This window comes from Sminthopsis crassicaudata, chromosome 2 (assembly GCF_048593235.1).
Source record: "Sminthopsis crassicaudata isolate SCR6 chromosome 2, ASM4859323v1, whole genome shotgun sequence".
Classification (NCBI taxonomy): Eukaryota; Metazoa; Chordata; class Mammalia; order Dasyuromorphia; family Dasyuridae; genus Sminthopsis; species Sminthopsis crassicaudata.
Genome location: NC_133618.1, coordinates 523,153,026 through 523,178,000, shown reverse-complemented (window position 1 = coordinate 523,178,000; position 24,975 = coordinate 523,153,026). Strand labels below are relative to the sequence as shown.

Here is a 24,975-nt window from a genome sequence, read left to right as displayed (position 1 = left end):
GAGTAATGGCCTGTTTTGAGGTAAAATTTTCATATTTCTGAAGGAAATTTATGGATATCATTGAGAATTTGAACTTGGGTGGGGGAGGCAGCTCAGAATTTTATTTTATCTCAAAGCTTTTGGAGATTGTGAAAAAATATTACAAGATAAGTACTTGGCTTTTTTTTTTTTTAAACAAAGGCTTTTTTTGTCTTGATTCCATAATTTATCTCTGGGCTACCTATTTTGGGGGGAGAGAGAGAGAGAGAGAGAGAGAGAGAGAGAGAGAGAGAGAGAGAGAGAGAGAGAGAGAGAGCAAGAGAGCACGCAACAGACACAGAGAGACACAGAGAAAGAGAGAGAGAGATAAGAGGGAGGAGGGGAGAGAGAGAAAATTTAAAACTTTGCTAAGATTTTTAGGAAATCTTTTATATATACATTAATACAATTCTTTTTATATAAAGATATATGTCTGCCTTTAAGAAAACTTGTCTGAAAATGAAGACCAGCAATGTATAAATTAGGTGGCAATTATTTATATTATAAAATAATTTTTCACTTCAAAGCAAGGTTTTCACATAATTATTTTTTAAAAGTAGAAGGGTTTTAATGCATTTAATAAATTTACAAAAATATTTCAGGAACAGAAACCTCTTGCATGAAACAATGCATGATACTGTTATATTGTAGGGTCTGTGATCCAATAGATGTGGGTATGCCTTCCAGGGATACAGATTACAAACCATCTTTTCCTTTTATGCTATTTTTGTTTTTGTTATCCCATTAGTTGTTCATAATGTCTTTATTCCTTTCCAAATGATTTATAAACCATTCTGCTATTTTTGCATATGTGATATGGTTATGGTAAAAAATTAGGGGAGGGGTCACTAATGACTATTCATGTTTTGAGTTTATTTGAATATTGTGTATTTTAGTTACATCATGTTTTTTGAAGCAAAATCCTAGAATATTATGGAGAATTGTGTATTTGCAATACTTTGCATTCATAGAATACCTACAAATTGAATTTATAAGCCCTAAAAAAATGTGGAAGAGCCATACTCAGTTGTTTGAGGTTGCTTGTTTAAAGAGACTGTGAATTTAATATATGACATGCGGATATAAAATGTAATTCATGACTGACATGTGCTGGAGAGAAGCAAGATGTGTTTTGAACAAATAATTAGAAGTATTTTCCTTTTCCTTTCATTTTTTCTTTCAAAATAAATTAAAATTTGTAAGTTCTAGAAGCATAAAGCACTAGTCAGATAAAAAATTAATGTATAGTTTCTCGAATTGCAAAGATGAACACCAATGTTTTGCAAAGAATTAGAAAGGATAGCCAATGGGAACTTTAATGAAAAATTCTATCCTTTCTTTCCCTGTCCTTGAATGTTCTGCAAACAAATTTTTTCAGAATTGAACATTTTTATTTCACTTCATCTTCAGGTTGCTAAAGCATCTTTTCAGAGGAACAATGATGCTTTGGATGCTGCATTATTCTACCTTGCTATGAAGAAGAAAGCAGTGGTGTGGGGTCTGTTTAGGTGAGTTACAGTAACATGATCCGCAGAAAGATTTCTTTAATTGTGAGGCTTGCAAGTTTGGGATTCAGTTTTGTCTATTACCTAGCTAAGTGAACTTGAATGATTATTTCACTTATTCCTCTCAGTTTCCTCATTTTTAGATTGATATTAAAAATCTGTTTTTATACCCAAATTTAACTTTTGTGCAAACATAATGAGATCGTCTTAGTCTTAGAAAAATGCTTTGAATGGTAACAAGGAAGAATGTAAAATATTGACTTTCTGTGTCAGGAAGCAAAGAGAAGTCTAAAAGGTTGATGTTAAATACTTCTTACTGAAGTAATTATTATTTATTTACAAAGATTTTTTTCCAAATTTCATTGTTGACTTAAATGAAGATTGTGAATGAAACAGCATATAGTTTGGTTTAAACTCTGTTTTGGTTTGCAGGTCACAACATGATGAAAAGATGACTGCGTTTTTCAGTCATAATTTTAGTGAAGATAGGTGGCGTAAGGCTGCTTTGAAAAATGCCTTTTCCTTATTAGGAAAACAACGTTTTGAACAGTCGGCAGCCTTTTTTCTATTAGCTGGTTCTTTGAAAGATGCCATTGAGGTATGAATACTATATTTTTAAAAGATGGATTAGAGAGCATAAGCCTGAGGGATCATAGAATGGGTCTTTCCATCCTTGTATATGTACATTTTGAAAGTAGATAGTGCTTTGGAAGTTCAGTAGTGCTTTTATGAAGAGACATGTTGTGGCGTGAAGATTTTTGGATTTAGAGTTTGAGGACCTGGGATCAGCTTCTGGTTTAGCCCCTTTGTAGATCATTGGCAAGGGCTGGTGGGCTCTGGTAAAACACTAGGGGGAGGGATGGGACTTCTGAGTTTTTTTCCATTTCATCACTTGTTAATAAATATAGACCAAGTACTGACATGATATTATTGGTTTCTTGGTTTGACTTGTAGTAGTTTGAGTATTATACAGCCACTTAATTATTGATCTGTTTCCAAATAGGACAGGGGGTTCTTAAAATTTCATATTCCAGAGAACACTAAGGATATAGGTCCAGATTAGTGGCATGTTAAATTCACAGATGCTAAAACTCTCATGATGGTTAGATTTACTTGTTTTGTAGATACTGAAGTTAGCAAAATTTGTTGCAAGAAAAAAGTAGGATATTTTTACTAGTTACTTGGTAAGGTAACTTGTGCTATTTGTGTTGATATATTTTAATAGTTGATGATAATGATTATATTGGGAATTAACTTGGGAATTTAGAAATGTGTGTGTTTTCAATTTAAAATTATACAGATTTGTATTGTCTATTTACATTAATCTTGGTTTTTAAAAACAGGCTTTCTACTTTTTGGGTCTAACTTGTTAAATTTTTAGACTGTCAGATATTAATATAATATCTGCTGCTTTGCTCTGATCAATTATGTAACTATTCCAATTTGAATTTTTGATATACAGTAGTTGGATTACTTTAGAACCAATTAGTTAAGGATTTATTAAGTGCTTACTGTGTCTCATGCTTAGCTCATGTCAAATAGTGTACAAAATTTTGGTACTACAAAGAAAAACCAAAAATAGTCCCTGAAAGTTTTCATTCAATATATCAGTAAGATATGTACATTAAAAACCAGTATTTAAGAATTTTGAAAATTATTATTTACAGGTCTGTCTGGAAAAAATGGAAGACATTCAGCTAGCCATGATTATTGCTCGTTTGTATGAATCTGAATTTGAGACATCATCCACGTACATATCTATTCTATATGAAAAGATTTTGGGTTGTCAGAAAGATAGCTCAGGATTCAATTGTAGTAGATTACATCCTGATCCCTTCCTGCGTAGTCTTGCTTATTGGGTAATGAAAGACTACACAAGGGCTTTAGATACACTGTTGGAACAAACACCAAAAGAAGAAGATGAAAATCAAGGTGAGAGATAAAAAAAATTTATTGCATTTTAAAATTACACATTAATTTTAAGACCAAAAAGTGAATTTATGGCCAGACTTATTTTCCATCTTAGATAAATTTCGACATATGGCCCCCCCATCTCTTTTTGGCTCCCCATGTTGTAGAGACCAATATTTTTAGCTACATTTTGCAGTACAAATCTTTTTTTGCTATTATTTGAAAAGTAATTTTTTTTTATGTTTTAATGAACTTTTATGAATAATATTGTTGTAATGTTTGGCAGATATTAAATGCAGATTAATTAAAAGGATTTCTTGTATCAGCAGATGTTGAGAAATGGGGCAGATTCTTGAACAAACTGATGGTGCTGGACCAGAAGTCAAGACCTAGATGCTTGGCTGTGCCATTAATTTAGACCCTGAGAAAATTTCTTAATTTTTTTTGGTCTCATTTTTTCATCTGTAAATTAAGAAGTTGGGCTTACATGATCTTTAGGATTTTTTTTTAATTGCTTAAAATACCATCATTGTATATTGCCTTTAAAATACAAGTTATGTGAATGTATAAAATAGCCTTAAAAAAATATCTATCAATTGAATTATTTTGGATTTTTTGAAATATTGACCAAGATAGTTACTCTTCCTCATAATAAATTCTACATGTTCTTTTTTGTAACTTTAGTTAAGGCTAAGAAGTTAAATAATTCTCTTAAAATACTTCTCTTAAATGTGAAAATGACATGGAAGACCAATACAATATTTTTTTAATTGAGTTTAATTTTTAAACTAGATTTTTCTGTTAACTTAAAAAAATTCTAATTGGTATTTTCTTAAAAAGGGCATCCCAAGCATAACTCTTGTGGATGTACAAGAGAGATTATTTTAAAGGATTGCTTATCCCACTACTGACATTTTTAAAAAAGATTTTTATTGATATCTTCTGTTTTTATATTACTAAATTTCCCTTTGCCTCTTTCTCCCTCCCAATTTAAAAATGTATCTCTCATAACAGAATTTTTTGAAGAAAAAAATTTTTTAAGTAAAACCAATCAGTACATGTCACATGCTTTTTCTGCATCTATTGAGATAATCATATAATTTCTGTTAGTTTGGTTCTTGGTATAGTCAGTTATGCTAAGAGTTTTCCTAATATTGAACTAGTCCTGCATTTCTGGTATAAATTCTATTTGTTCATAATGTATTATCCTGCTGATAACTTGTTGTAATCTCATGGCTAACATTTTATTTAAGATTTTTGAACCATTCAGGACATGGAAAATAGTTATCATTAGAATCATTTTCCATTCTTGTGGACCTATGGATTCTCCCTTCCTCTTTGCAAAAGGAGGAGTTATATTCTCAAATCACTGGATTAGGATTCTCCACTTTAATTTATAAGGGTATTACTTTATTGGGTTTCTTGCCTTTCTCCTTACGGATTCAGCTGTTAATTGCTCTACCTCTGATGCATAAATCCTCTTTGTTTTGCTTTTTTATTTAAATGAAGTTAATGGGGAATGGAGAAAATATTCAGTCTTCCACTTTATGTTATCTTGAAGCCCACTCACCTACCAATAAATTTTAATTGCAACATTGACAATGATGAATCATTATTTGGGCATTAGGCATTTTGGGGATACATGGATTTTAATATTAGTATCTAATATTAAGCCACTTCTTAATCTTTGGGTTTTCTTTTCCTTTTTTTTTTCCTCTTTTCTTGTTTCCTGATCCTTCGAGAGAACTGTTAGAGGTCTGGGTTTTTTCTTTTTTCTTCTTATCCTCATCTTAGGTATTTCATATATGAAATTTATCTATACACATATTCATATATGTACACATGTGTATATATACGTATGTAGATGTATATCTATACATGAACACTTTCCCATGTTTTGTCTCACCTTAATGCAGTAGGAAAAAAACCTGTAGCCCTCTTGTGGATTTCCAGAGGACTTTATTACTAAAATTACAGGGAAATAGAGATTTTTAAAAGATCAAATGGAAAATTATAAGAAATTTGAACAGAACAATTATATGTTGCATTTAAATTGCATTGTAAATGAGATTAGGGCATACAGTTCTTAACTTTCTTTACTTGGCTTCTTAACTCTTGAGAATTAGATTTATCTTACCTTTTCTAGAATGAACTTCTTACATTTTAGGTTCTTATTCTATCCTTCCCTCTACAATTTAGATCTCTTAGACTCTGCAATGGGACTTAAAGGGGTGCTATAGTAATGGCTAGTTTAATTTCTAAAGGTTTAAGTAATATTCATTTATATTTTAGAGAAAATGCCAATCATTTAGTCTAGAGCTAACACTTAGATCTTTTTTATACACAGGCAAAGTACCTTAGGGTTCAAGAGCTCTAAGAGATAATAGGGAAGAACATGATATTCATGATAAAGGAAGAGGGGTAGGTGAAGCTAATTTTTAATAGCCCTCGATTTCCATGAAATGTGTTCCTCAGGTTTATTGGCGTTAGTATATTCTCCACATTGGGTTCCAAATCTTATATAAAAATGATTTTTGAGTTTCTTTGGATTTGAAGTAGCCCTGAGAAATCTGGTTGTTGCAAGTGTGTGGGGAAAGTTTTCTTTTCTAAATTCCAAGATAGAGATCTCTTGGGAGTTAGGATTATTGACATTTTCCTGGTGCATCTAGGTTTTATTGAAAGGAAAAAAAGGAGAAAAAAGGAGACAGGCTATAGTTTAACCAGACAACCTGGGATCAATTAGAACCTACTTCATATAGAAATAATATCACTTTCTAGGCTTCCCTGGTAGTTTTCTATATTTTCGTTAGCCCATTCTCCTGTAACACTGACATAGTTGAATGGGACTTTTGTGCCTTTTTGAAGGGCACAAGCTGGATTTCTAGGATAGTTTTGAGAATTTTAGAATTGCGTGTGTGTGTGTGTGTGTGTGTGTGTGTGTGTGTGTGTGTGTGTGTGTGTGTGTGTAGGAATATAGGAATTTTGCAATAATTCCTTAAGGACATACAAGATAAATGTGTTATCCATGTTTTAAAGGCAAAGAAAGCTTGAGTTGTAAATTATCTAAATTTTTTTGATCGTGAAGCTTTTCACTGACAAGAATGAAGGTGTTTGTGGGAATGACTGATCCTGAATGAGTTATGTGTTAACTTGATGGAATGGCCTTGAAAAATGTCAACTGTACTTTCATAAATCTGTTTGATAGTACATAATTTAAATTTTTAAAATGTTTTTAAGGAAGAGCAATTAACAGCCTGGAGATTGCGATATAACATACACATTCTGTAGTATTGTATATCCTTTTATTAGTTGAAATGCTTTCTGTTCATCATTTTGATATATCTTTATATTGGAGGAAGATGGCATATTTTATTAATTTAGATAAGCACACTTAAACATAGTACTCTACATTTAAAAATTATTAAATATAATATTTTTGTGACTACTGACTAGAAATATGATATATATATATATATATATATATATTTTTTTTTTTTTTTTTTTTTTTCCATAGTCATTATTAAGTCTTGCAATCCTGCGGTATTTAGCTTTTACAACTACCTCCGGACTCACCCTTTGCTTCTACGAAGAAACTTTGGCTCACCTGAAGGATCTTTATCAACTTTAGGTTTCAAAAGTGAGAAAAGTTTTGTTGGTAAAATTAACCTTATCGAGAGAAAATTATTCTTTACCACTGCAAATGCTCACTTTAAAGTTGGATGTCCTGTGCTAGCTCTTGAGGTACTTTCCAAAATTCCTAAAGTAACTAAGAAGTCGAGCTTTTCTGTAAACAAAGACCACCTTGGAGCTTCTGAATCCAAAGCATGGAGTGAAAGTAGTGAAAGTGTTCCCTTAAGCTCAGCCAATGTACAGTCATCTCAGTTTGACTGGAGTCAAACAGCATTAAAACTTGATGAGGAGCCACTCACGCTTGATTGGGGTGAAGATGAAGAAAGTGCTTCAGAAGAGGAAAATGATGCTGGTTTGGTAATGAAAAATTCAGATTTGGAAAAAAGAAATGGAACACAAGATCAGAAAGTTTCAGATGCCAATATGTCACTAAGCCCCCAGGAAGAAGAATCTCAGGAAGGTGACCCTGAAGTTGATGTAATTGCTGAACAACTAAAATTCAGAGCATGTTTAAAGATCCTCATGACTGAACTTAGGACATTGGCTACAGGCTATGAAGTAGATGGAGGAAAACTCAGATTTCAACTCTATAACTGGTTAGAAAAAGAAATTGCTGCCATGCATGAAATATGTAACCATGAATCAAGTGGTAAAGAATACTCCAGTAAAACATACTCCAAAATAGATGGTGAAATCCTTGATTTTGAAGAAATGATAGACAAACCAGAAGTTGGCTCATATGAGCGCCACCAGTTAGAAAGACGAAGATTACAAGCCAAACGAGAACATGCTGAAAGGAGGAAATTGTGGTTACAGAAAAACCAAGATCTTTTAAGAGTATTTCTTAGTTACTGTAGTCTACATGGAGCACAAGGTGGTGGCCTAGCCTCAGTAAGAATGGAACTCAAATTTTTGCTTCAAGAATCACAACAGGTATGACCATTTCTTAAATTTCCAACTTTTCAGTTCAATAATTTGATTACTTGGGGCAGCTAGGTGGTGCAGTGGATAGAGCACCAGCCCTGAAGTCAGGAGGACCTGAGTTCAAATCTGGTCTTAGATACTCAACACATCCTGGCTGTGTGACCCTGGGCAAGTCACTTACCCCCCATTGCCTCAGGAAAAAAAAAATAATAATAATTTGAGTACTTGTTCAACTTTAACCTTGTTTAGAGTTAATAGAAGCAAATTCAGTTTCTTTAATATTAAAAATTCAAGGTATTGATATAAAAAATAATTAATATTTTAACCAAAAAATTCAGTTAAATTTATGTAATTAAATGGCTTGATAATAATTAGATTTCAACCATCACCAGTATTTTTTGTCAGCTAAGTGATGTTTTAGTTTTCTTCAGTTTTAATTATTACTTTTTTTTTAAACTAAAATAGGAAACTACAGTGAAACAACTCCAGTCTCCACTACCATTACCTACAACACTACCTCTACTTTCAGCAAGTATTGCTTCAACAAAAACAGTTATAGCTAATCCTGTATTATATCTAAATAATCACATCCATGATATCCTTTATACCATTGTTCAGATGAAAGTGCCACCACATCCCAATATTGAAGATGTGAAGGTAATGCAAAGTTTATTACAATTTGATTCATAAGTTCTATAAAAATACATTTATTTTACCTATATGCATATTATATACAGGGTGTTCCAAAAGCTTTAGTGTGGTTTAACCTTTTAATATCTTGAAGCAATTTAATAAACTAAATTAATGTGTTTTAATTTATAATAATAAAATTTAATAATTTAAATGAAAGTAATTTAATACTCAATAGCTTAATATTATAAAACTATACTAAGACTTTTGGGACATTGTGTGTGTTTGTGTGTGTGTGTGTGTTTAATATATAAAATATAAAGTATGTATTCTGTTTATATAGAGAAAATAGCCAGTAGTGATTTTTGTTTGATTTGTTATATGTTTCTTTCAATACCTTTATTACTTCAGTATTGTCCATTAAACTTAATTTTAGCATTTGAATATTTTTTGAAAAGTAATATCCTCTCTTTAAGACAGAGAAAATAGTTGGCTAATAGAAGTAGGTGTGACAATCACCTTTGTCACTTACTGGTCAGTTTCTGCTTCTTTCATTCTATTTTTGACCTGTACTGTTCTTTAAAGTGAAACATTAATTCAGTAAGCAAGTATGGTGGCTTCTTTACAACTCCTAGGAAAATAAAAGATTAGTGAGTGATTGGTTTTTTGGATCAGTGTATCAAAAATGATTAGTCTTTTTGGTATCTGGAAAAGAAGGGAAATTCCATGTATAGCTAAGGAAGATAATCTTGATTTCTTATTCTGAGGAATTAAACAATTTAGTTCAAGAATGAACAAAGAGTTGGGTGGGAATCGCAGAGCCACCAGACTTCCTTGGTACTATTCTTTACTTAGAAAACCAAATTCATTTTTCTGTTCACATGAGAGGGATTCCCCATGTGCATTTTCTGATATAAAGTTCCTGGAAGAATGTTTATCCATAAACTGTAGAGAGGATGCTGGGGGGAAGGAGAATGCCTCCAAGGCTCCTTGCTACATGCATAAGTTGAAAATGTTGGTCAACAGTTGAGGGGCCCCCAGGGAGTTAGGGGATAAGATAGAAATGATATGTATAGACTATATGGGATTGCTTGCTATCTGTGGGAGGGGGAAGAAAGAGAGGGAAGGAAAACAATTTGGAACTCAAAATCTTAAAAAAATGAATATTCAAAACTATCTTTACATATAATTGGAAAAAAATAAAATGCTAGTAGTAAGTGCAAAAAATCATAGTTCTATCATGATTGATTACAATTATTTGGGGACTCCTTAACTACATTTGGGGAGAGTATGTAACATGCACTCCTGGCAGTTACTATTACCAGTCTGCCCTAGGCCCAACAGAGTACCTTTGACCACTGACCTTTGCAGTGTCAACTCTACCCGGCTCGCCTCCTCTGAGGCCTTCAAAGGTCTCTGGCCACAATCTCTTGAATATTAGTTTAATAACCAGTAGCACACTCAAAAACAGCCACGTGTAATCTTAAAAGCCTTTATTATTCCTACTCACATAATGCCCTGACTTGATGCCCTGACTTGTTGGTTCCTTAGTGAATACCTAGTCTGAAGACCCATGTGTTCACTACCAAACTCCTTACCTCTCACCTATCCATCAGCTTGGCTTGGCTTGGCTACCCCAGGCTAGGGAGCCAGGTTAAAGAGAGCGACTGCTGTCTGTGGTGGGCTTATAAAGGGCCTGTGAGGTCACACACACAGCCAACCAGCGAGAGAGTCGTCACCCATTACGAAGCTATCTCATATGGCCAGGATCTCACCCACAGGGCAGTCTTATATCCACAGAGATTACTTCTGGGCCACTCAATCTCCTGTTGCACTGTGGCGCCGCCCATTTAAAGGACCCTTACAATTCCTTTCTCTTGTTTTTCGGGAACCGCATGCTTACAAGAGTATATAGCAAAAATGAATTAATTTGTATTAATGTTTAGTATAGTTAGATTCAGTATGAAATAGTAAATAGAGAACTGGCCTGAGAGCCAGGAAAACCTGGGTTCCAGTCATGCCTTTGACAACATCTTGGCTTTTTATCTTGGTAAAGGAACCTGATTTCTCCATGCTCTAATTAACTATTTAAGAATAGAAGTTGTAGGAAAAGTGTGTGCAGATCTGTATTTGTAGAGAAAGTTTCCTCCTTGGGGAGTTATATATGCCAGTGAATTACATTTGCCAGTGAAATCATAGTTCTGATCGTATATAGTACAGACTACTTGATTACAATTATACTGATTAGATAGATGTGGAAAAGAGGACAGTCTGAAATGATATATGAAGATACAGGAAACATTTCTTTCTTAATGATTTGGATTTATCTTTTTAAAAATATGAATTATACTTCTAAGTAGGATCTCTGATATGCTGTAATTTTACAGAAATTGATTCCATTGAGTAAAAGATTTCACATTGATTGTGGTAGCTTTAATATTTGATTGATTGGATTTGATTGATAGGATTCAAATTAGTTTTGGTAGCTTTGAAGATTACTTCTTTGAAATAGATTGATTTACTTTTGGAAATGCTTTTAAATCTCCTTTGGGCCATGAGAATCATTCTAATAAGTTTGATATAATTTGGTAAACAGATCTAAATCTGGTCATGTAAAAGTGAGAAGTTTTGTTTTGTTCCTCCAATTTTCACTGGTTTTAGTAAATGTGCCATCTTCAGGGACTAAAACAATAATTTATTCCCAGGTCCTGAAATTATTGTATTCATTTTTACCTTGTTGCCCTTAGAACTCAGTGAAAATTACTCATTAATACTTTAGCATTAATGAGCAGTACCTTAGTAGCATAAACATAGATTGATTATATCAGTCCAAATTGTTATGAAGGCTAATTGTCTTACTTTAAATCTATACCTGTGCTATTAATCAAACTATATTTGTGATAGTATTGGAAATTTGGTTAATTTCTGATTTCTAAGTATTTTACTGTTATATAGAAATGTTAATAAAAAATGTAATTCTGGCTGTTTTGGTTTTAGGTGCACACACTTCATTCATTAGCAGCTTCACTTTCTGCATCTATTTACCAAGCATTATGCGACAGTCATAGCTACAGGTAAGAAACATTAAACAAATAGCACTAAACCAAACACACAAAAACCAAATTTAATGGAACTATTCCAAAATTCTGTTATTGTTTTAAATAAAGCTCTGTGTCCTTATGTGTATTTTATTAAAAGATGAATAATCAGGGGAGAAGTGCTCTTTCACAGTTTTATTTCATTGTTTATTTTACTTTAGATTTCTCTTATCAGAAACTGCTATAGATATTTGATACATGATTTATTCTCTAAATATGATTAATAATTTGGAAGTATTTTGTATGCATTTGTTTTTTAAACTGACATTTTAAATAGGTAGCTTTAAAAAAAATTAACCAAAAAAGATTCCTTTCAGAGCTAGTCTCTCTCATTTAAAAAGAACAGATGGTGTAGAAGATGACAAAATGGCATTATTGAAAGTTTCTACATTAATCATCAATTTTTGGCATCTAGAAAGACACTTATAAATAGAGTAGGCTGGATTTCACTCACGTGGAAAATTATGAGACTTCATTTTGTTTTATTAGACTTCTTATGTTCTGATTTTAAATGGAAGATCCTTTTGAAAAAATGGGAAAATGATATTTCTTTCAGTTTGACTTAAAGAATAAAATTTGTATTTCTTTAGGATATAATCATAATTTGTATTCTTTAGGATATCGATGAGAAGAATTTATTAAATTTTTTTCACTTTCTCAATATCAAATAGTGTTTATGATAACTTGCATATTTTGAATTTTGATGGTTAGGCTATTCTAAATATGGAGAAAGTAAGTTGCAAGGATATATGGTCTAGATTTCATTAAAAACATTCATAAATCAGCCCTTATTGCTGAAAAATCTTCAAGTGAGGCCTAGATAACTACTTATGCAGGATATTATGAGATAATTCTTAGTTATGTTTGGATTGGAATATTTAGCCTTTCTGGTTTCTTCCAACTTTGAGATTCTGTGTAAGATTTAAAACAAGGGTTAAAAAATTAGATTAGTCTGTAGACCAAAGTCTGCTGTTTCTGTACCACCCAGAACTAAGAGTGGGTTTTTACATTTAAAAAGTTACTGTTTTCAAAAATCTATAAAAATGTTCTTTGCCTATCAAGCTGCATAAAAACTGGAAGTGGACTAGATTTCATCCTGAGGCTATTGTTGGCTGATCCTCTAATTTAAAGTATAAATAATTAAATGTTGGAAGTAATAATTTTTGAAAAATCTCAAACCAAAGTTTGGATTGATCATCAGTAAATTAAGTTACTACTGATTTACTACTCCTTCTAGTACTAAAATAACTACTATAGAGAAGAAATTATTTGAAAACATTTTATCTGAGGATTAAATATTTTAAAAACAGTTCCCTGAAGGTCCTGTACATTTTCAGTTTAAGGTTAAACTCATTATCCTATGTAACACCAAAATAGATTACTGGTTTAGAAATCTAACAAAAGATAACAATAGTGTGCTTACCATCCTTACTTGTTTATTAAGAACTAATGGTGTAAAGAATTTTAAAATCATAAGATAATTTTTCATAATATGATGTAGTTTATATCTTCTGATCCTAAGTTTTGAAAATTAAAATAAATTTAACATTTGTAATGAATTTCATTTCAAGAATGTTCTCAGATTCCCATTAGAAATGCTTCATTTGTTTTTAGTAGCCAGACTGAGTCAAATCAGTTTACAGGAATGGCTTACCAAGGGCTTCTTTTAAGTGATCGCCGAAGACTAAGAACAGAAAGCATTGATGAGCATGCGACACCAAATTCATCTCCTGCTCAGTGGCCAGGTGAGAGGATTCGTGTAGTAGGATATTTTATTTTTGTTTTTTGTTTTTGTTTTTGTTTTGCTTTTTTTTTTTTTTTGCTTGCAGTGTGACAATTTCTTTTTAAAAAACTAAGAGATTGAATGAGTGATTTTCAGTGACATCACCTACAGAGAACTAAAATTAAGTTGCAAGTATGCTTTTGTGAACTGCACAAAGAATCTCCCAACACTGGTCATAAATCAATTTATAGATGGGTTACTATTTATCCTTGGGTTTTCTGAGTTTGCATTTCAGAAAAGAGTTCCATAAAGAACTGGTAGATAGATTTTATTAAATTCAAAGAAAAATATGAATGCTATTGAGCATAACTTCTTTTAACAATTGACTAACCTTTTTATTTGAGGATGTTTAGTGATGGAGAATTCTCTACATCCTAAATCATTCTATTCCACTTTTGGACATGTCTAATTGTTAGGATCTTTTTATCTTATTATATTGAACCAAAATCAGATTCTTGCATCTTGTGTTTTCATCTCTGTCTTATATCCAGGATAGGTAAGGAACCAATTTAGATGTATGACTTAAGAGCTATTCCCCAATAGAAAAATTTTCTATGAAGAAGTGAAAGTTTTGTCCTCTAGGATCAGGAATAACAAGCTTTCCCTTTTATAGGTAGGACAGTTCCCCCTTGAGTTTTCACCAACCTAAATAAATTCTCTTAAGACATGATTCTGCATCCTTTCAGCACCTGGTTTTTTACCTCTCTCTATCCTGAAATCTCCTTTAAGAACTTTATATCTTGTCATGTTCTTTAAAAGTATGCCTAAAATTGAACTGAACATGATGTTCCAAATTTGGTCTCTTCAGGGCACAGATTATAGTGGGAAAATAAAACAGTGCTTCTCTCCTTCTGGACATTCTGCTTCTGTTAATGTAATCTAAAATTGAATTAACTTTTTTGGTTGCCTCAGTCACCCATGCATCTTTTTCAGTGTGAATCATCTAATTTTGTTTCCCCTACCTGTACTTGTTCAGTTACATTTTTTTAAACTTAATTGTAAGACTTTACATTGACTCTATTAAGTTCTTTTTGATTGGATAAGTGACCTCTGTGTGTGTGTGTGTGTGTGTGTGTGTGTGTGTGTGTGTGTGTGTGTGTATTTTTGTGAGAGAGAGACAGAGGCAGAGACAGACAGATACAGACCAGGCCCTTCAGACAAAAATTGACACAATGGGGCCATTTCCTTTGAATATAGAATTTAGATCATGTAATCCAGCCCTCTCATTCGAATTTAGCCAATTTCCCCAAACCTATGTCTTTCAGTGCTTGTAACTGTGCCTACAGAATCAAATGTTAGATTCCTTTCCTTCCATTCTGGGGTTTAAGACTTAAGTGCCATTAATCAAAATGTTATGTAGCCTATTGAAGCTAGATCTCATTTCTCTTTGTTTAAACAATATTTTAAACTTAAGTAGTGGAGTTCTGACTTCTGTGACTTACACTTGACTATTCATATTCTGTCTTTCCTTTCCTTCATATCCATTCATTTAATTGAATTCTGGGTGAGTACTTTTAATTCCTACTATTTCCAGTTCTTGCTTTGAGAACTGCTTGACCTCTTACCACTCTTTTTAGGCTTCTCAGTGTTAATAGTGTAAGCATTTTAACTTTTCCCTCTTGAACCTTATTGTTTTCTATCTCATCCTTCATTTCCACCTCTCCCGGGAAGTGAAATACTATGCTTTTCTATATTCTACTTTGCTTATAGATAGGAGAGGTGGTCTTTAAAATCTTTATTTAGAGAAATGAAAAGATTGCAAATCTTAGTGTGCTCAGCCATGATTGAGATCCATCCCTTAGTATATGTGGTGAAACTTTTCTGGAAAAGGGCTCTGAGAATGTTATTCTCTGTAACCTTTCTTCCCCCCTGGGCAAAATCACAGACCATCTATATGAAGAAGGGTGACTTCTGCATTTGCTCTGAGGGGCTTCCTTCTAATTGAGACTATCTGTGGTTCTTACTTCTTATATTCCTTCAGGAATTATTGTCTCACAATTTTGTAGGATCTGTTTCTAGGTCAAGTATTTCTTTTTGCTTTTGGAATCTCCAAAGCATGTTGAATCTTAGGAGTTTTGACCTTTGGAAAAATGAAAATTATTTTCCAAAGAACCTCACTTTCTGAATATTTGAATTTTTATTCATTATGCTAACTAGTTTATCTTTTTTCTTATTTTTGAAAAATACTAAAACCTTAAGTCTTTGTTCCCTTTCACTGAGAGTATGCATAGGTGTTGGAATACACGGGAGAGCTGTTGGAATACACGGGAGTCACCTGAAGTGGCTGCTGGAGATCCAACCCAGAATGGATCTCCTCTTGTGAAGGGATGAAACAAGGAGACTTAGAGGCTTTGCATTGTCTGACCTCTCTCTTCTTCTCTCTGCCTCCAGTTTATCTCCTTCCTAGTCCAAAACACCTGTCAGCAAAGGCTGCCCTGCAACTTCTTCAGATGTTATGATCCACAGCTGTGGATGCTCTTAGAGAATTGATCTGTCCCTTAACACATAGGTCTCATCTCTGTCTTATATCCAGGATAGGTGAGGAACTAATTTAGATGTATGACTTAAAAGCTATTCGCCAATAGATAAATTTTCTATCAAGAGGCGGCACTTTTCAAAGTAAGAAATCCAAGCAATCAACAACCATAAAAGAAGAAATGCTGTAAATTATTTGAAGCAGTTTTGCTCAAAATATTGATTGATGAAGAAAATAAATAAAAATTTAAGTTAATTTTGTCACCATTTCTTGTTTAACTCAAGATCAGATCTTCATCTATTGTCTATGAATTTAGGCTTTTAAATATTTTGATGACTATAATCCTATGCATTTTATGCATTTAAAAACATTATTCTTAACCAGATTTCCAAAAAGGTCCATGACAACAAAAAACATTAAAAATCCCTACTCTAGATGCTGAAAACATTAAATCTTAATGAAGTTTTGGGAGAAGGTTTTTGACCCAGAACCTAAATAGTTGTATAATGTCATCACTGCTTTTTAGAATGAAAAAGTTATCCATTAAGCAAGAAATGAATGATGCCATTAAGTTTGGTACAGTTTTTCAAAAGATTGTACATTGTCTGTTAAAGTTGCATATGCCCAGTAGATTGTATATTTTTCTTTCCATACTGTAAACTGATTATTCTACAATGTTCTAGGTGTGAGCTCCCTTATCAACTTACTAAGTTCTGCTCGAGATGAGGACCAACCAAAATTGAACATCTTGTTGTGTGAAGCTGTTATTGCTGTCTACTTAAGTTTATTGATACATGCCCTTGCCACAAATTCTTTCAATGAATTATTTAGACTAGCAGCCCACCCATTAAACAGTCGGATGTGGGCTGCTGTGTTTGGAGGTGGAGTGAAACTTGTAGTAAAGCCTCGAAGGCAATCGGAAAATATTTCAGGTGAGATAACTTTGATGCCATTAGCATTTGCATGTCAATGTACATAATTTGAATTTTAGAGGGAAAGTTTCAGTTTCTTACTTTTAGGAACTTAAAAAATTATTGTCTTATTAAAATCCTTGGTACTCAATATGCACTGACTCCCTTTAGTATTAGGATGAATAACTGATCCCTGATAATTCTGAATAACTCATTTTTCTGAAATGTGTGTTACATCTAGCCTCTCTGTTCTAAGATTGGGAAAATGTGAGCATGTTTGAATGTTGCAAATAAGGAAGTAGAAAAGTTCAAGCATAATATTATGTTCAAGAGGAAAGGAATGTTTTACTGATAGAATTATAACAGGATCCTAAGATCAGCATGGTATAATGGATGGAGCCTTGGGCTTGAAACTAGAGAATTAAAACAAGATCCTGAGAATATATTAAAAATTTAAACTTAGATCTAAGTCAAAGTTTTTAAGCAATATCCAGCATGCTTATTTTTTTATTGTTCATGTTTTGTTTTAATTCCTTTTTTCTCCCCTAACATTATGCAACTGTATTTAGTATTTATTACATACTGGCCCCTTCACTTGTACAGAATGATGCAATTATATCATAAATACCAAAACACAGTGTTTTACTTATTGATGCTTCATATACTAAACAACTTCTATCTAGCATCTACAAGCACTATATTTCCAAGTGCAGTATATTTCTTTGAAGTTCCAAACCCACATTGACCATTAGCCTAGGAAGGACAGAACTCAAGTGACTTATAGACAAAGACAAGTATGGAGATTTAGTAAAGAGAGCACCTGCTTGCTCAAAGAAATAGAATTTTTGATTATTTAGCCACCAGCAGTGATATTTGAAACATTATGGAAATTGGAAGAGGCAACATAGAATTGGAGAAAGGGTATAGAAAATGTTACCATTCATTTATTCATTTTATATTGCTTTTGAATATAGTTATTTGTATATTTATTTATATATTTATATAAAGATATTTATATATCTTTTCTCCTCAACCTGATTGTACAAATTCTAATAGGCAGGCATTATGTTTCATTGTGATTCCTGTAGGACCCGGAGCAGTATTTTCACATCCAAATGTTTCTTAATTCAGCCTCTTTCCACTGAAAAAGTACATGCTGTTTGGGGGCAAGAAAGTCTCCCCAAACATGGGTTATGGCTACTGGCAGGTTAGTATTTCAGTAGGAAACCTTCAAGGTCTCCTTCAAATGCTATTCTAATTAATTTCAACCAGATTACAACCTTTCAATAGTAGAGTGAAGAGAAGTATGAATTGTTTAAACAACCAGTAAAAAAAAAACAAAACAAAAAAAATGTTCCTTCCCAAATAGCACCTCCTGTTCCTTCTGAGGAAATAGACAAACATCGAAGACGTTTTAACATGAGAATGCTAGTGCCTGGAAGGCCTGTAAAAGATGCAACACCCCCACCAGTCCCTGCAGAAAGACCATCTTATAGAGAAAAATTCATCCCTCCAGAACTTAGTATGTGGGATTATTTTGTTGCAAAGGTAAGATATATGAAGAATGAAAATTTTAACTCTTCCAACTATTGTTTCAGCCAAATAACAAAAATCTGTATTTTTATCTGGAAATCAGAATGTGTTCAACTTCTCTGGGAGGTTGTATCACTTAAGGTAAAGTATATAAATACATGCAAGAATCTTAAGTTATTATTGAAGGTTTGGGTTATTTTAATGCATTCAAATATTTAATGAAAAACTACAAATATCATTGATCTTACAAATTCCTTGGATTTTAGTACTAAATTGCATGTTTGTAGCTTGTTTCCTCCTTCCTTCTCTGTCTCTATCTTTGTCTCTCTTTCTCTCTATATTTATCACATCCACATGTTTTTCCTGGGTATATGTGTTCACACACAAACACACACACCCTTCAATGTACAATCTGATATAAGAACACATTTGGAGTAGTAGAGCTGTAAACTATAAACTTGATTCTTTGGGAACAGGTAGCGTAGAAAAAGATGTGGTGCTCCTAATGGATCTCTATAATTTTATCTGTTAATATGGTTAAATAATAATATAATTCTTTTTAAAAGCCATTAAATGACTAACCTAAGCAAACAATTCATCCAACAGTAGGATGAGCTTCCTTGATTGAAATTCAGGGATTTTGTTAAAGGATCATATAGTCTCTGAGACTTTTAAGTAGCTCTGCATTCTTTATGTGCCTGTGAAGTATTTTCTACTGTTGAAAATATTTTTTTTCTTCTTCTACTTGCTAAATGTGAGCAATCTTCCAAAGTTCAGTTCTTGATTCTCTGCTCTTTGTTCTATTCATCTATTACAATATCTAGTAGTATCCTACTTTGAGAAACATCATAGATAATGTGGAGAGAGATGTTGATTTGGTCAGAGGACCTCAACTCAAATTCTAATTTTCCTTTTTAACTGATTTATGACCTTAGTCAAGTCACTTTACCTGATTAAAAATGAAAGTTTTGGACTAGATGATTTCTGAGGACAGTTAGACCTTTAAATTCTATGATCTTTGCACATGGCTTCTAATACACACATACACATGTATGTAATATACATATATGTGGGTATAGTATATATACATGTTTGTGTGCATGTGTATATTTCATCTTTCTCACACTCTTAATTTCTGTTTTTAATCTGCCTTCCAAACATATTTGTATCTTGTTTACTATTGCACCAGACTCAGTATATCTAAAATCAAATTAATTTTTGTCACTTTCCCTAGCTAGCTACTTTTTTCTGATTGTGTTAATACTTTTTTTCTTCCCCATAATTTTATTTTATTTCTACTTAATGTTATTTACCCCCCAATTACATGTAAAAATTTTGAATTCCAAATTTTTCTATCTTCTCCTTTCTCCATGACAGCAAGCAAACTGATATAGATTATATATGTACAATCATGTTACATGTATTTATTTCTACATTAGTCATGTTGTAAAAGAAGAATCAGAACAAAAGGGGAAAAAAACCACAAGAAAGGGGAAAAATCACCCAAAAGTAAAAATAGTATCTGCATTCAGACCCCACAGTTTTTTCTCTTCGATAATGGATGACATTTTCCATCATGAGTCTTTTGGAATTATCTTGGGTTATTGCATTGTTGAAAAGAGCTAAGTCTGTCATAGTTGATCACACAATGTTGCTGCTTCTATGAACAATGTTCTCCTGGTTCTGCTCACTTCAGTCAACTTCAGTTCATGTACATCTTTTAGGTTTTTCTGAAATTTGCCTGCTTATCATTTCTTATAGTACAAAATAGTATTTTACTTCATTCACATACTACAATTTATTCAGCCATTTCCCCAATTGATCAGCATTCTCCCAATTTCCAGTTCTTTGCCACCACAAAAAAAGCTGCTATAAATATTTTTGTACATATGAGTCCTTTTCCCTTTTTAATGATTTCTTTGGGATACAGACCTAGTAGTGGTATTGTTGGATAAAAGGGTAGGCACAGTTTTATAGCTCTTTGGGCATAATTTTTAGTGGTACTTTTTAACAGAAATACCATTTTTGTAGTCAACTAGACTTTATGTTATAACACTATGTTCTTTTACTTTTAGGTCATATTTGTTTTGGGATTTTACCCTAGCCCTGGAATTGAATCCCCTTTCTTATAGCATAGAAAAACTGTTAAACAAAAACAATTTTTAAAATTACTGATAGTAATGATGTATATGAGACTCTTCCCTCATAGCCTCTTGTTTCTTTCTGGAAAAGAGATAGTTATGCTTTGCATATAATCTGTGCATTGTTCTTTTCATCTACTTGGCTATCACCACTGTATATATTGTTCTTTGGTAGCCATCTTTGACTCCTTCCTACTTCCTTAGCCTCTATATCCAAATCATTATTAAAACATCCATTCTTCCTAGCTTGAGCTGTTGTCTTCTGAGTATCCCAGACACAATCTTGCCTTTGTGCCATGCTCACATTATTGTTCTTTTTTTGTAGAGTGATCATCTTCTTAACCTCTTATCTAAATTCCTTCAAAATTCAATTAATGTGACCCTTTCTCCACTAAACTGCACATAAAATCTTTCTCTATTTTACTTATTATCTTTCTGCTCATCTACTAATTTATATTATGGTTTTGTGTGTGTGTGCCTTCCTCAACTTCAAGACTATAAATATTGAAGGCATGAACCCTGTCTTCTGTTTTTTTTTTCCCTAGTATCTAGTATTGGACATATTAACCATTTAATAAATGTTTGTTAAACCAAATATATTGACTGCTTGCAGCAATGGTAGATTGCTGGGAGTTGGAAGACCTGACTTCTGGGCCTGACTTTGAAACTAACCAGTTTTGTAATCTTGGGCTTCTTCCTCTTTTATGCAAGATGAACGCATAGGGCTGGGTGCTATTTAAAAGCCCCAGAATATTTAAAAAGATTCTTGAAACCTTTTTTTTTTTTTTTTTTTTTTTTTTTTTTTTAATCTCAAGGCTTCAAAAAGACAATTTTTAATCCAAATCTTTAAGCTTAATCTCTCTGTATTCTAATTTGTATTGTAGGTGCACCTTGGTAATTTCAGGGCATTGATAGTCTGCTTCATTTAACTGGCACTAAGATATTTTCCTTGTATTATCTTTTCCTGGAGACTTTGGCTTTTAAAGTTTTGGAGAAATTCAGGTCAGCAAAGTGTCCTAAGTGGATAAAGTACTGGGCTGAGAGTCAGGAAGAGCTTTCATTCAAATCTAGCCTCAGGCACTTACCAGATCTGATCCTGGACAAGTCCTTTAAGCGTGAATCTAACACTCTCCCTTTACCTCCTATCTCGCTCTTACCTCTTCCTCCCCCCCCCCCCAAAAAAAAAAGGAATAATAAACTAGGAATTTTTAAAAAAATTATTCTTAGGAATTTCTTGGGAAATTTTTCTGCCCTGTTTATTCCATTCTTGTTCCTATTGCATTCCAGTCTCTGAATTTATAATTATTTTCCATAGTTACTACAGTCAGGATGATATTTTGGTCATTGAGGGCTCATATATGAATTTTCATTTCATCATTAATGAGAGCCTAATCAACATCAAGACCATAAAGGACAATAAACCGTAGTTTCACATTTCATTCTGAGATTGGTCTTATTTAAATGTCACATCTTCATTAGAAAGTGGACTGATTTTGTATTTTAAAAATACTATTATCTTCCATTGCAGCCATTTCTACCTTTATCTGATAGTGGCCTTATATATGATTCAGATGAAAGCATTCATAGTGAAGAAGAAGATGATGATGCTTTTTTTTCTGATACACAAATCCAGGAGCATAGAGATCCAAACTCCTACAGGTATGTAGAAAAATCTGATCTACAGTCTTGATCTTGATCCATTTTTGCTTGGCAACTGGGGAAATACAGAGTTTAGATAAGCTATGTACCTTGCACTTATTCAGCTTACAGTTTGCTGTGGGAATATGAGATACACACACACATTCACACAGGTAACTGTAACATAACATAAGTGAATTAAAGAAAAGCAAAAAAAAGTATATTGTGAAACCTGGAGCCAATAAGTTTTTGCTTTTAAGAAGAATTAAGGAAGGATTCATAATGAATATGATATGTGAATTGAGCAGGTATTCCACATGTTGATTTTGGGAGGGGGGTAGTGAGTAGGAGAGTAGAAGAATGGATAGATTCCAAGTATAGAGAAATAGTGTAACATTAGGCTGACATCTCACAGAGATCAAAGGGATCTTTATGTGCAAAATTAATTTTAGTTCTTTTTGTAGTGTTAGAGAACTAGAAACTAAGGTAGATCCTATTAGTTGGGATATGTATGAATTAATGAGGGCATATGAAATTAATTGATATAGATACAAGCTACTTATAACTTAAGTTACATATATTGTATATAAATTGTAAATTGCATATATAAATATGCATTTATATGTTTATGTTGTAAATTGGTAAATAAGCTATTGTCATCTTGAAGGAAGGTAGAGGAATTCTCAGAGATAGAGAGGCAGTACAAAGGCAGAAAGATAGAATAGAGCTTCTTGTGTGACAAGCAGAGAGAAAGCTAATTTGGCTGCAAAGTCAAGTAGGAGAGGGAAGTGGTGTGCAAATGATTCTGAAAAGGTAGATTGGAGCAGGGGTCTAAGGACCTTTAAAAGCTACACAGAGACATTTTATGTTTTGTATAGATGTGTTAGATTGCTACTGGAGTTCATAACTGCATCTGCATTCAAAGAAAATGTCTTTGTCAGTTCTGGGGAAGATAGACTAAAGTGTCATGAGAGTAATGAAGATTGTTTAGGAATTTTGTTATGTAATTTGATTAATGGAGAAAGAAAGAACAGGAAGTTACAGTAAGAAATTTTATTTTTGCGCTAATGATGATCATTTTCTTTATACAGCTGGGCCCTTATACATTTGGCAATGGTTAAACTCGCACTTCATAATGTCCGAAATTTCTTTCCTGTTGCTGGTCTGGAATTCTCAGGTGAGCTTGGAGTTTATAGTTGAGTAATTTATTTTAACTATTTCTCAGGAATTATTAGCCTTTCCAAAGTTCTTAAAATTTTTTTTGATACATAGAAAAAAGTTTTGAATTTGCAATTGAGTGTATGAATCATTGCTTATTTTAGAATTTGGATATCAATTTTTCCCTTCTCAATAAAAGTAACTTTTCACTGGACTTTTGTAAAGGGGAAGGTTGGGGTATAGTTTAAGATTAGGAGGATGAGCTGAATAAGTAAGGGAGGGAATTTTAGAAGGGTAGATAAAATAAAGAATATTTCATAAATTAAAAATGAAATTAAAAAATATTAACAGGGTTTTTTTAAAAAACAGATTTCTTTCAGAATTCTTTATATAAAGTTGAATTTGCATGATGCAAATTATAAAATGAGAACTGTCTATATATTAAATTATATTTCTTTAATAACATTGAGTTCCCAATATTTCACACAAAATTATGAAATCACACTGAAGCCTCTGGAATAAAGAGGGAAACTGTCAAGCTTTCCTGAGAGGGAGAGTTCATCCCATTCACATTCACAGTTATCATTTAACTACCTGTGTATTTCCCTCCATCTTGTTTTTCCTTCTTTTTGTCCTTTCTCTCCTTCCATCTCTTCCCTCTTCACCAGTGTGTTGCTTCTGACTACTACTTTCCCTAATGTTCCTTCAGTTCTGTCAGTCTCCACTGTACCCAATCTTTACTTAATGCCTGATAAGATAGATTTCTATATTCAACTGATTGTGTATATTATTCTTCTTGAGGAAGTACGGATGAGTGTAAGGTTCAAGTGCTTAATTATCTCACAGTCCCATCTTCGTCTCCACTGTAACAGGTCGTTCATGCTTCTTCATGTATAATTATTTATACCATTATACTTCTCCCTTCTTTCTGCACTTAGTGTATTCCTCTTTCATATCTCTTAATTTTTTGGTCATTCCCTCAAATTCTCCTTGTATCTTTATCTTTTTGTCTATGTATATTCCTTCTAGCTGTACTATTAGTGATGTAATTTTTTAAAATTACATGTATTATCTTCCTGTGTGTGGATGTAAACAGTTTTGGTGTATTCAGTCTTTTATATTTGCTTTTCTCTTTTTACCTGTTCATGCTTCTCTTGGATCTTGATATTAGAGGTCAGATTTTTAGTTTAGTTCTGATCTAATCCTACTCCTGACTTTATGAAAGCTTGAAATCCTTATATTTCTTTGAATGATCATTTTTTCCCTTGATGTATTCTGCTTAATTTTGCCAAGTAAGAAACTCTTGGTTGTAGTTCTAGCTCCTTTGCCTTCTAAAATATCATGTTTTATGACCTCTGATTTTTTAATGTTGAAGCTGCCAAGTCCTGTGCAATCCTAATTGTGACTCTAATATTTGAATTGTATCTTTCTAGTCACTTGTATTTTTTCCCTTGACCTGATAGTAATTTGACTATAATAATATTTGAAGTTGCTATTTTGGGATCTCTTTCCTGAAGTGATTGGTGGATTATTTCAATACTGGTATTGCCCTCTTCTTCTAGGACATTAGGACAGTTTTCCTTGATAATTTCTTTCAAGTTGCTGTCCAAGCCCTCCTT

The 24,975-nt window shown here is 32.8% G+C and overlaps 1 protein-coding gene across 5 annotated transcripts in view; it reads left to right on the top strand.

The window, feature by feature from the left end:
• DMXL2 (Dmx like 2) overlaps positions 1 to 24,975 on the top strand; it is a 140,025-nt gene that overhangs the window by 92,418 nt on the left and 22,632 nt on the right. For 3 of the 5 annotated variants that reach the window (XM_074294514.1, XM_074294512.1, XM_074294515.1), the window contains exons 21-31: positions 1,429 to 1,526; positions 1,956 to 2,121; positions 3,191 to 3,455; positions 6,949 to 7,997; positions 8,454 to 8,645; positions 11,616 to 11,692; positions 13,331 to 13,461; positions 16,659 to 16,907; positions 18,256 to 18,434; positions 22,089 to 22,219; positions 23,290 to 23,375. In XM_074294514.1, coding sequence (XP_074150615.1) covers positions 1,429 to 1,526; positions 1,956 to 2,121; positions 3,191 to 3,455; positions 6,949 to 7,997; positions 8,454 to 8,645; positions 11,616 to 11,692; positions 13,331 to 13,461; positions 16,659 to 16,907; positions 18,256 to 18,434; positions 22,089 to 22,219; positions 23,290 to 23,375 — 2,623 coding nt within the window. The remainder of the gene's footprint in view (positions 1 to 1,428; positions 1,527 to 1,955; positions 2,122 to 3,190; positions 3,456 to 6,948; positions 7,998 to 8,453; positions 8,646 to 11,615; positions 11,693 to 13,330; positions 13,462 to 16,658; positions 16,908 to 18,255; positions 18,435 to 22,088; positions 22,220 to 23,289; positions 23,376 to 24,975) is intronic. The other 2 variants (XM_074294513.1, XM_074294511.1) reach the window with 1 other exon arrangement.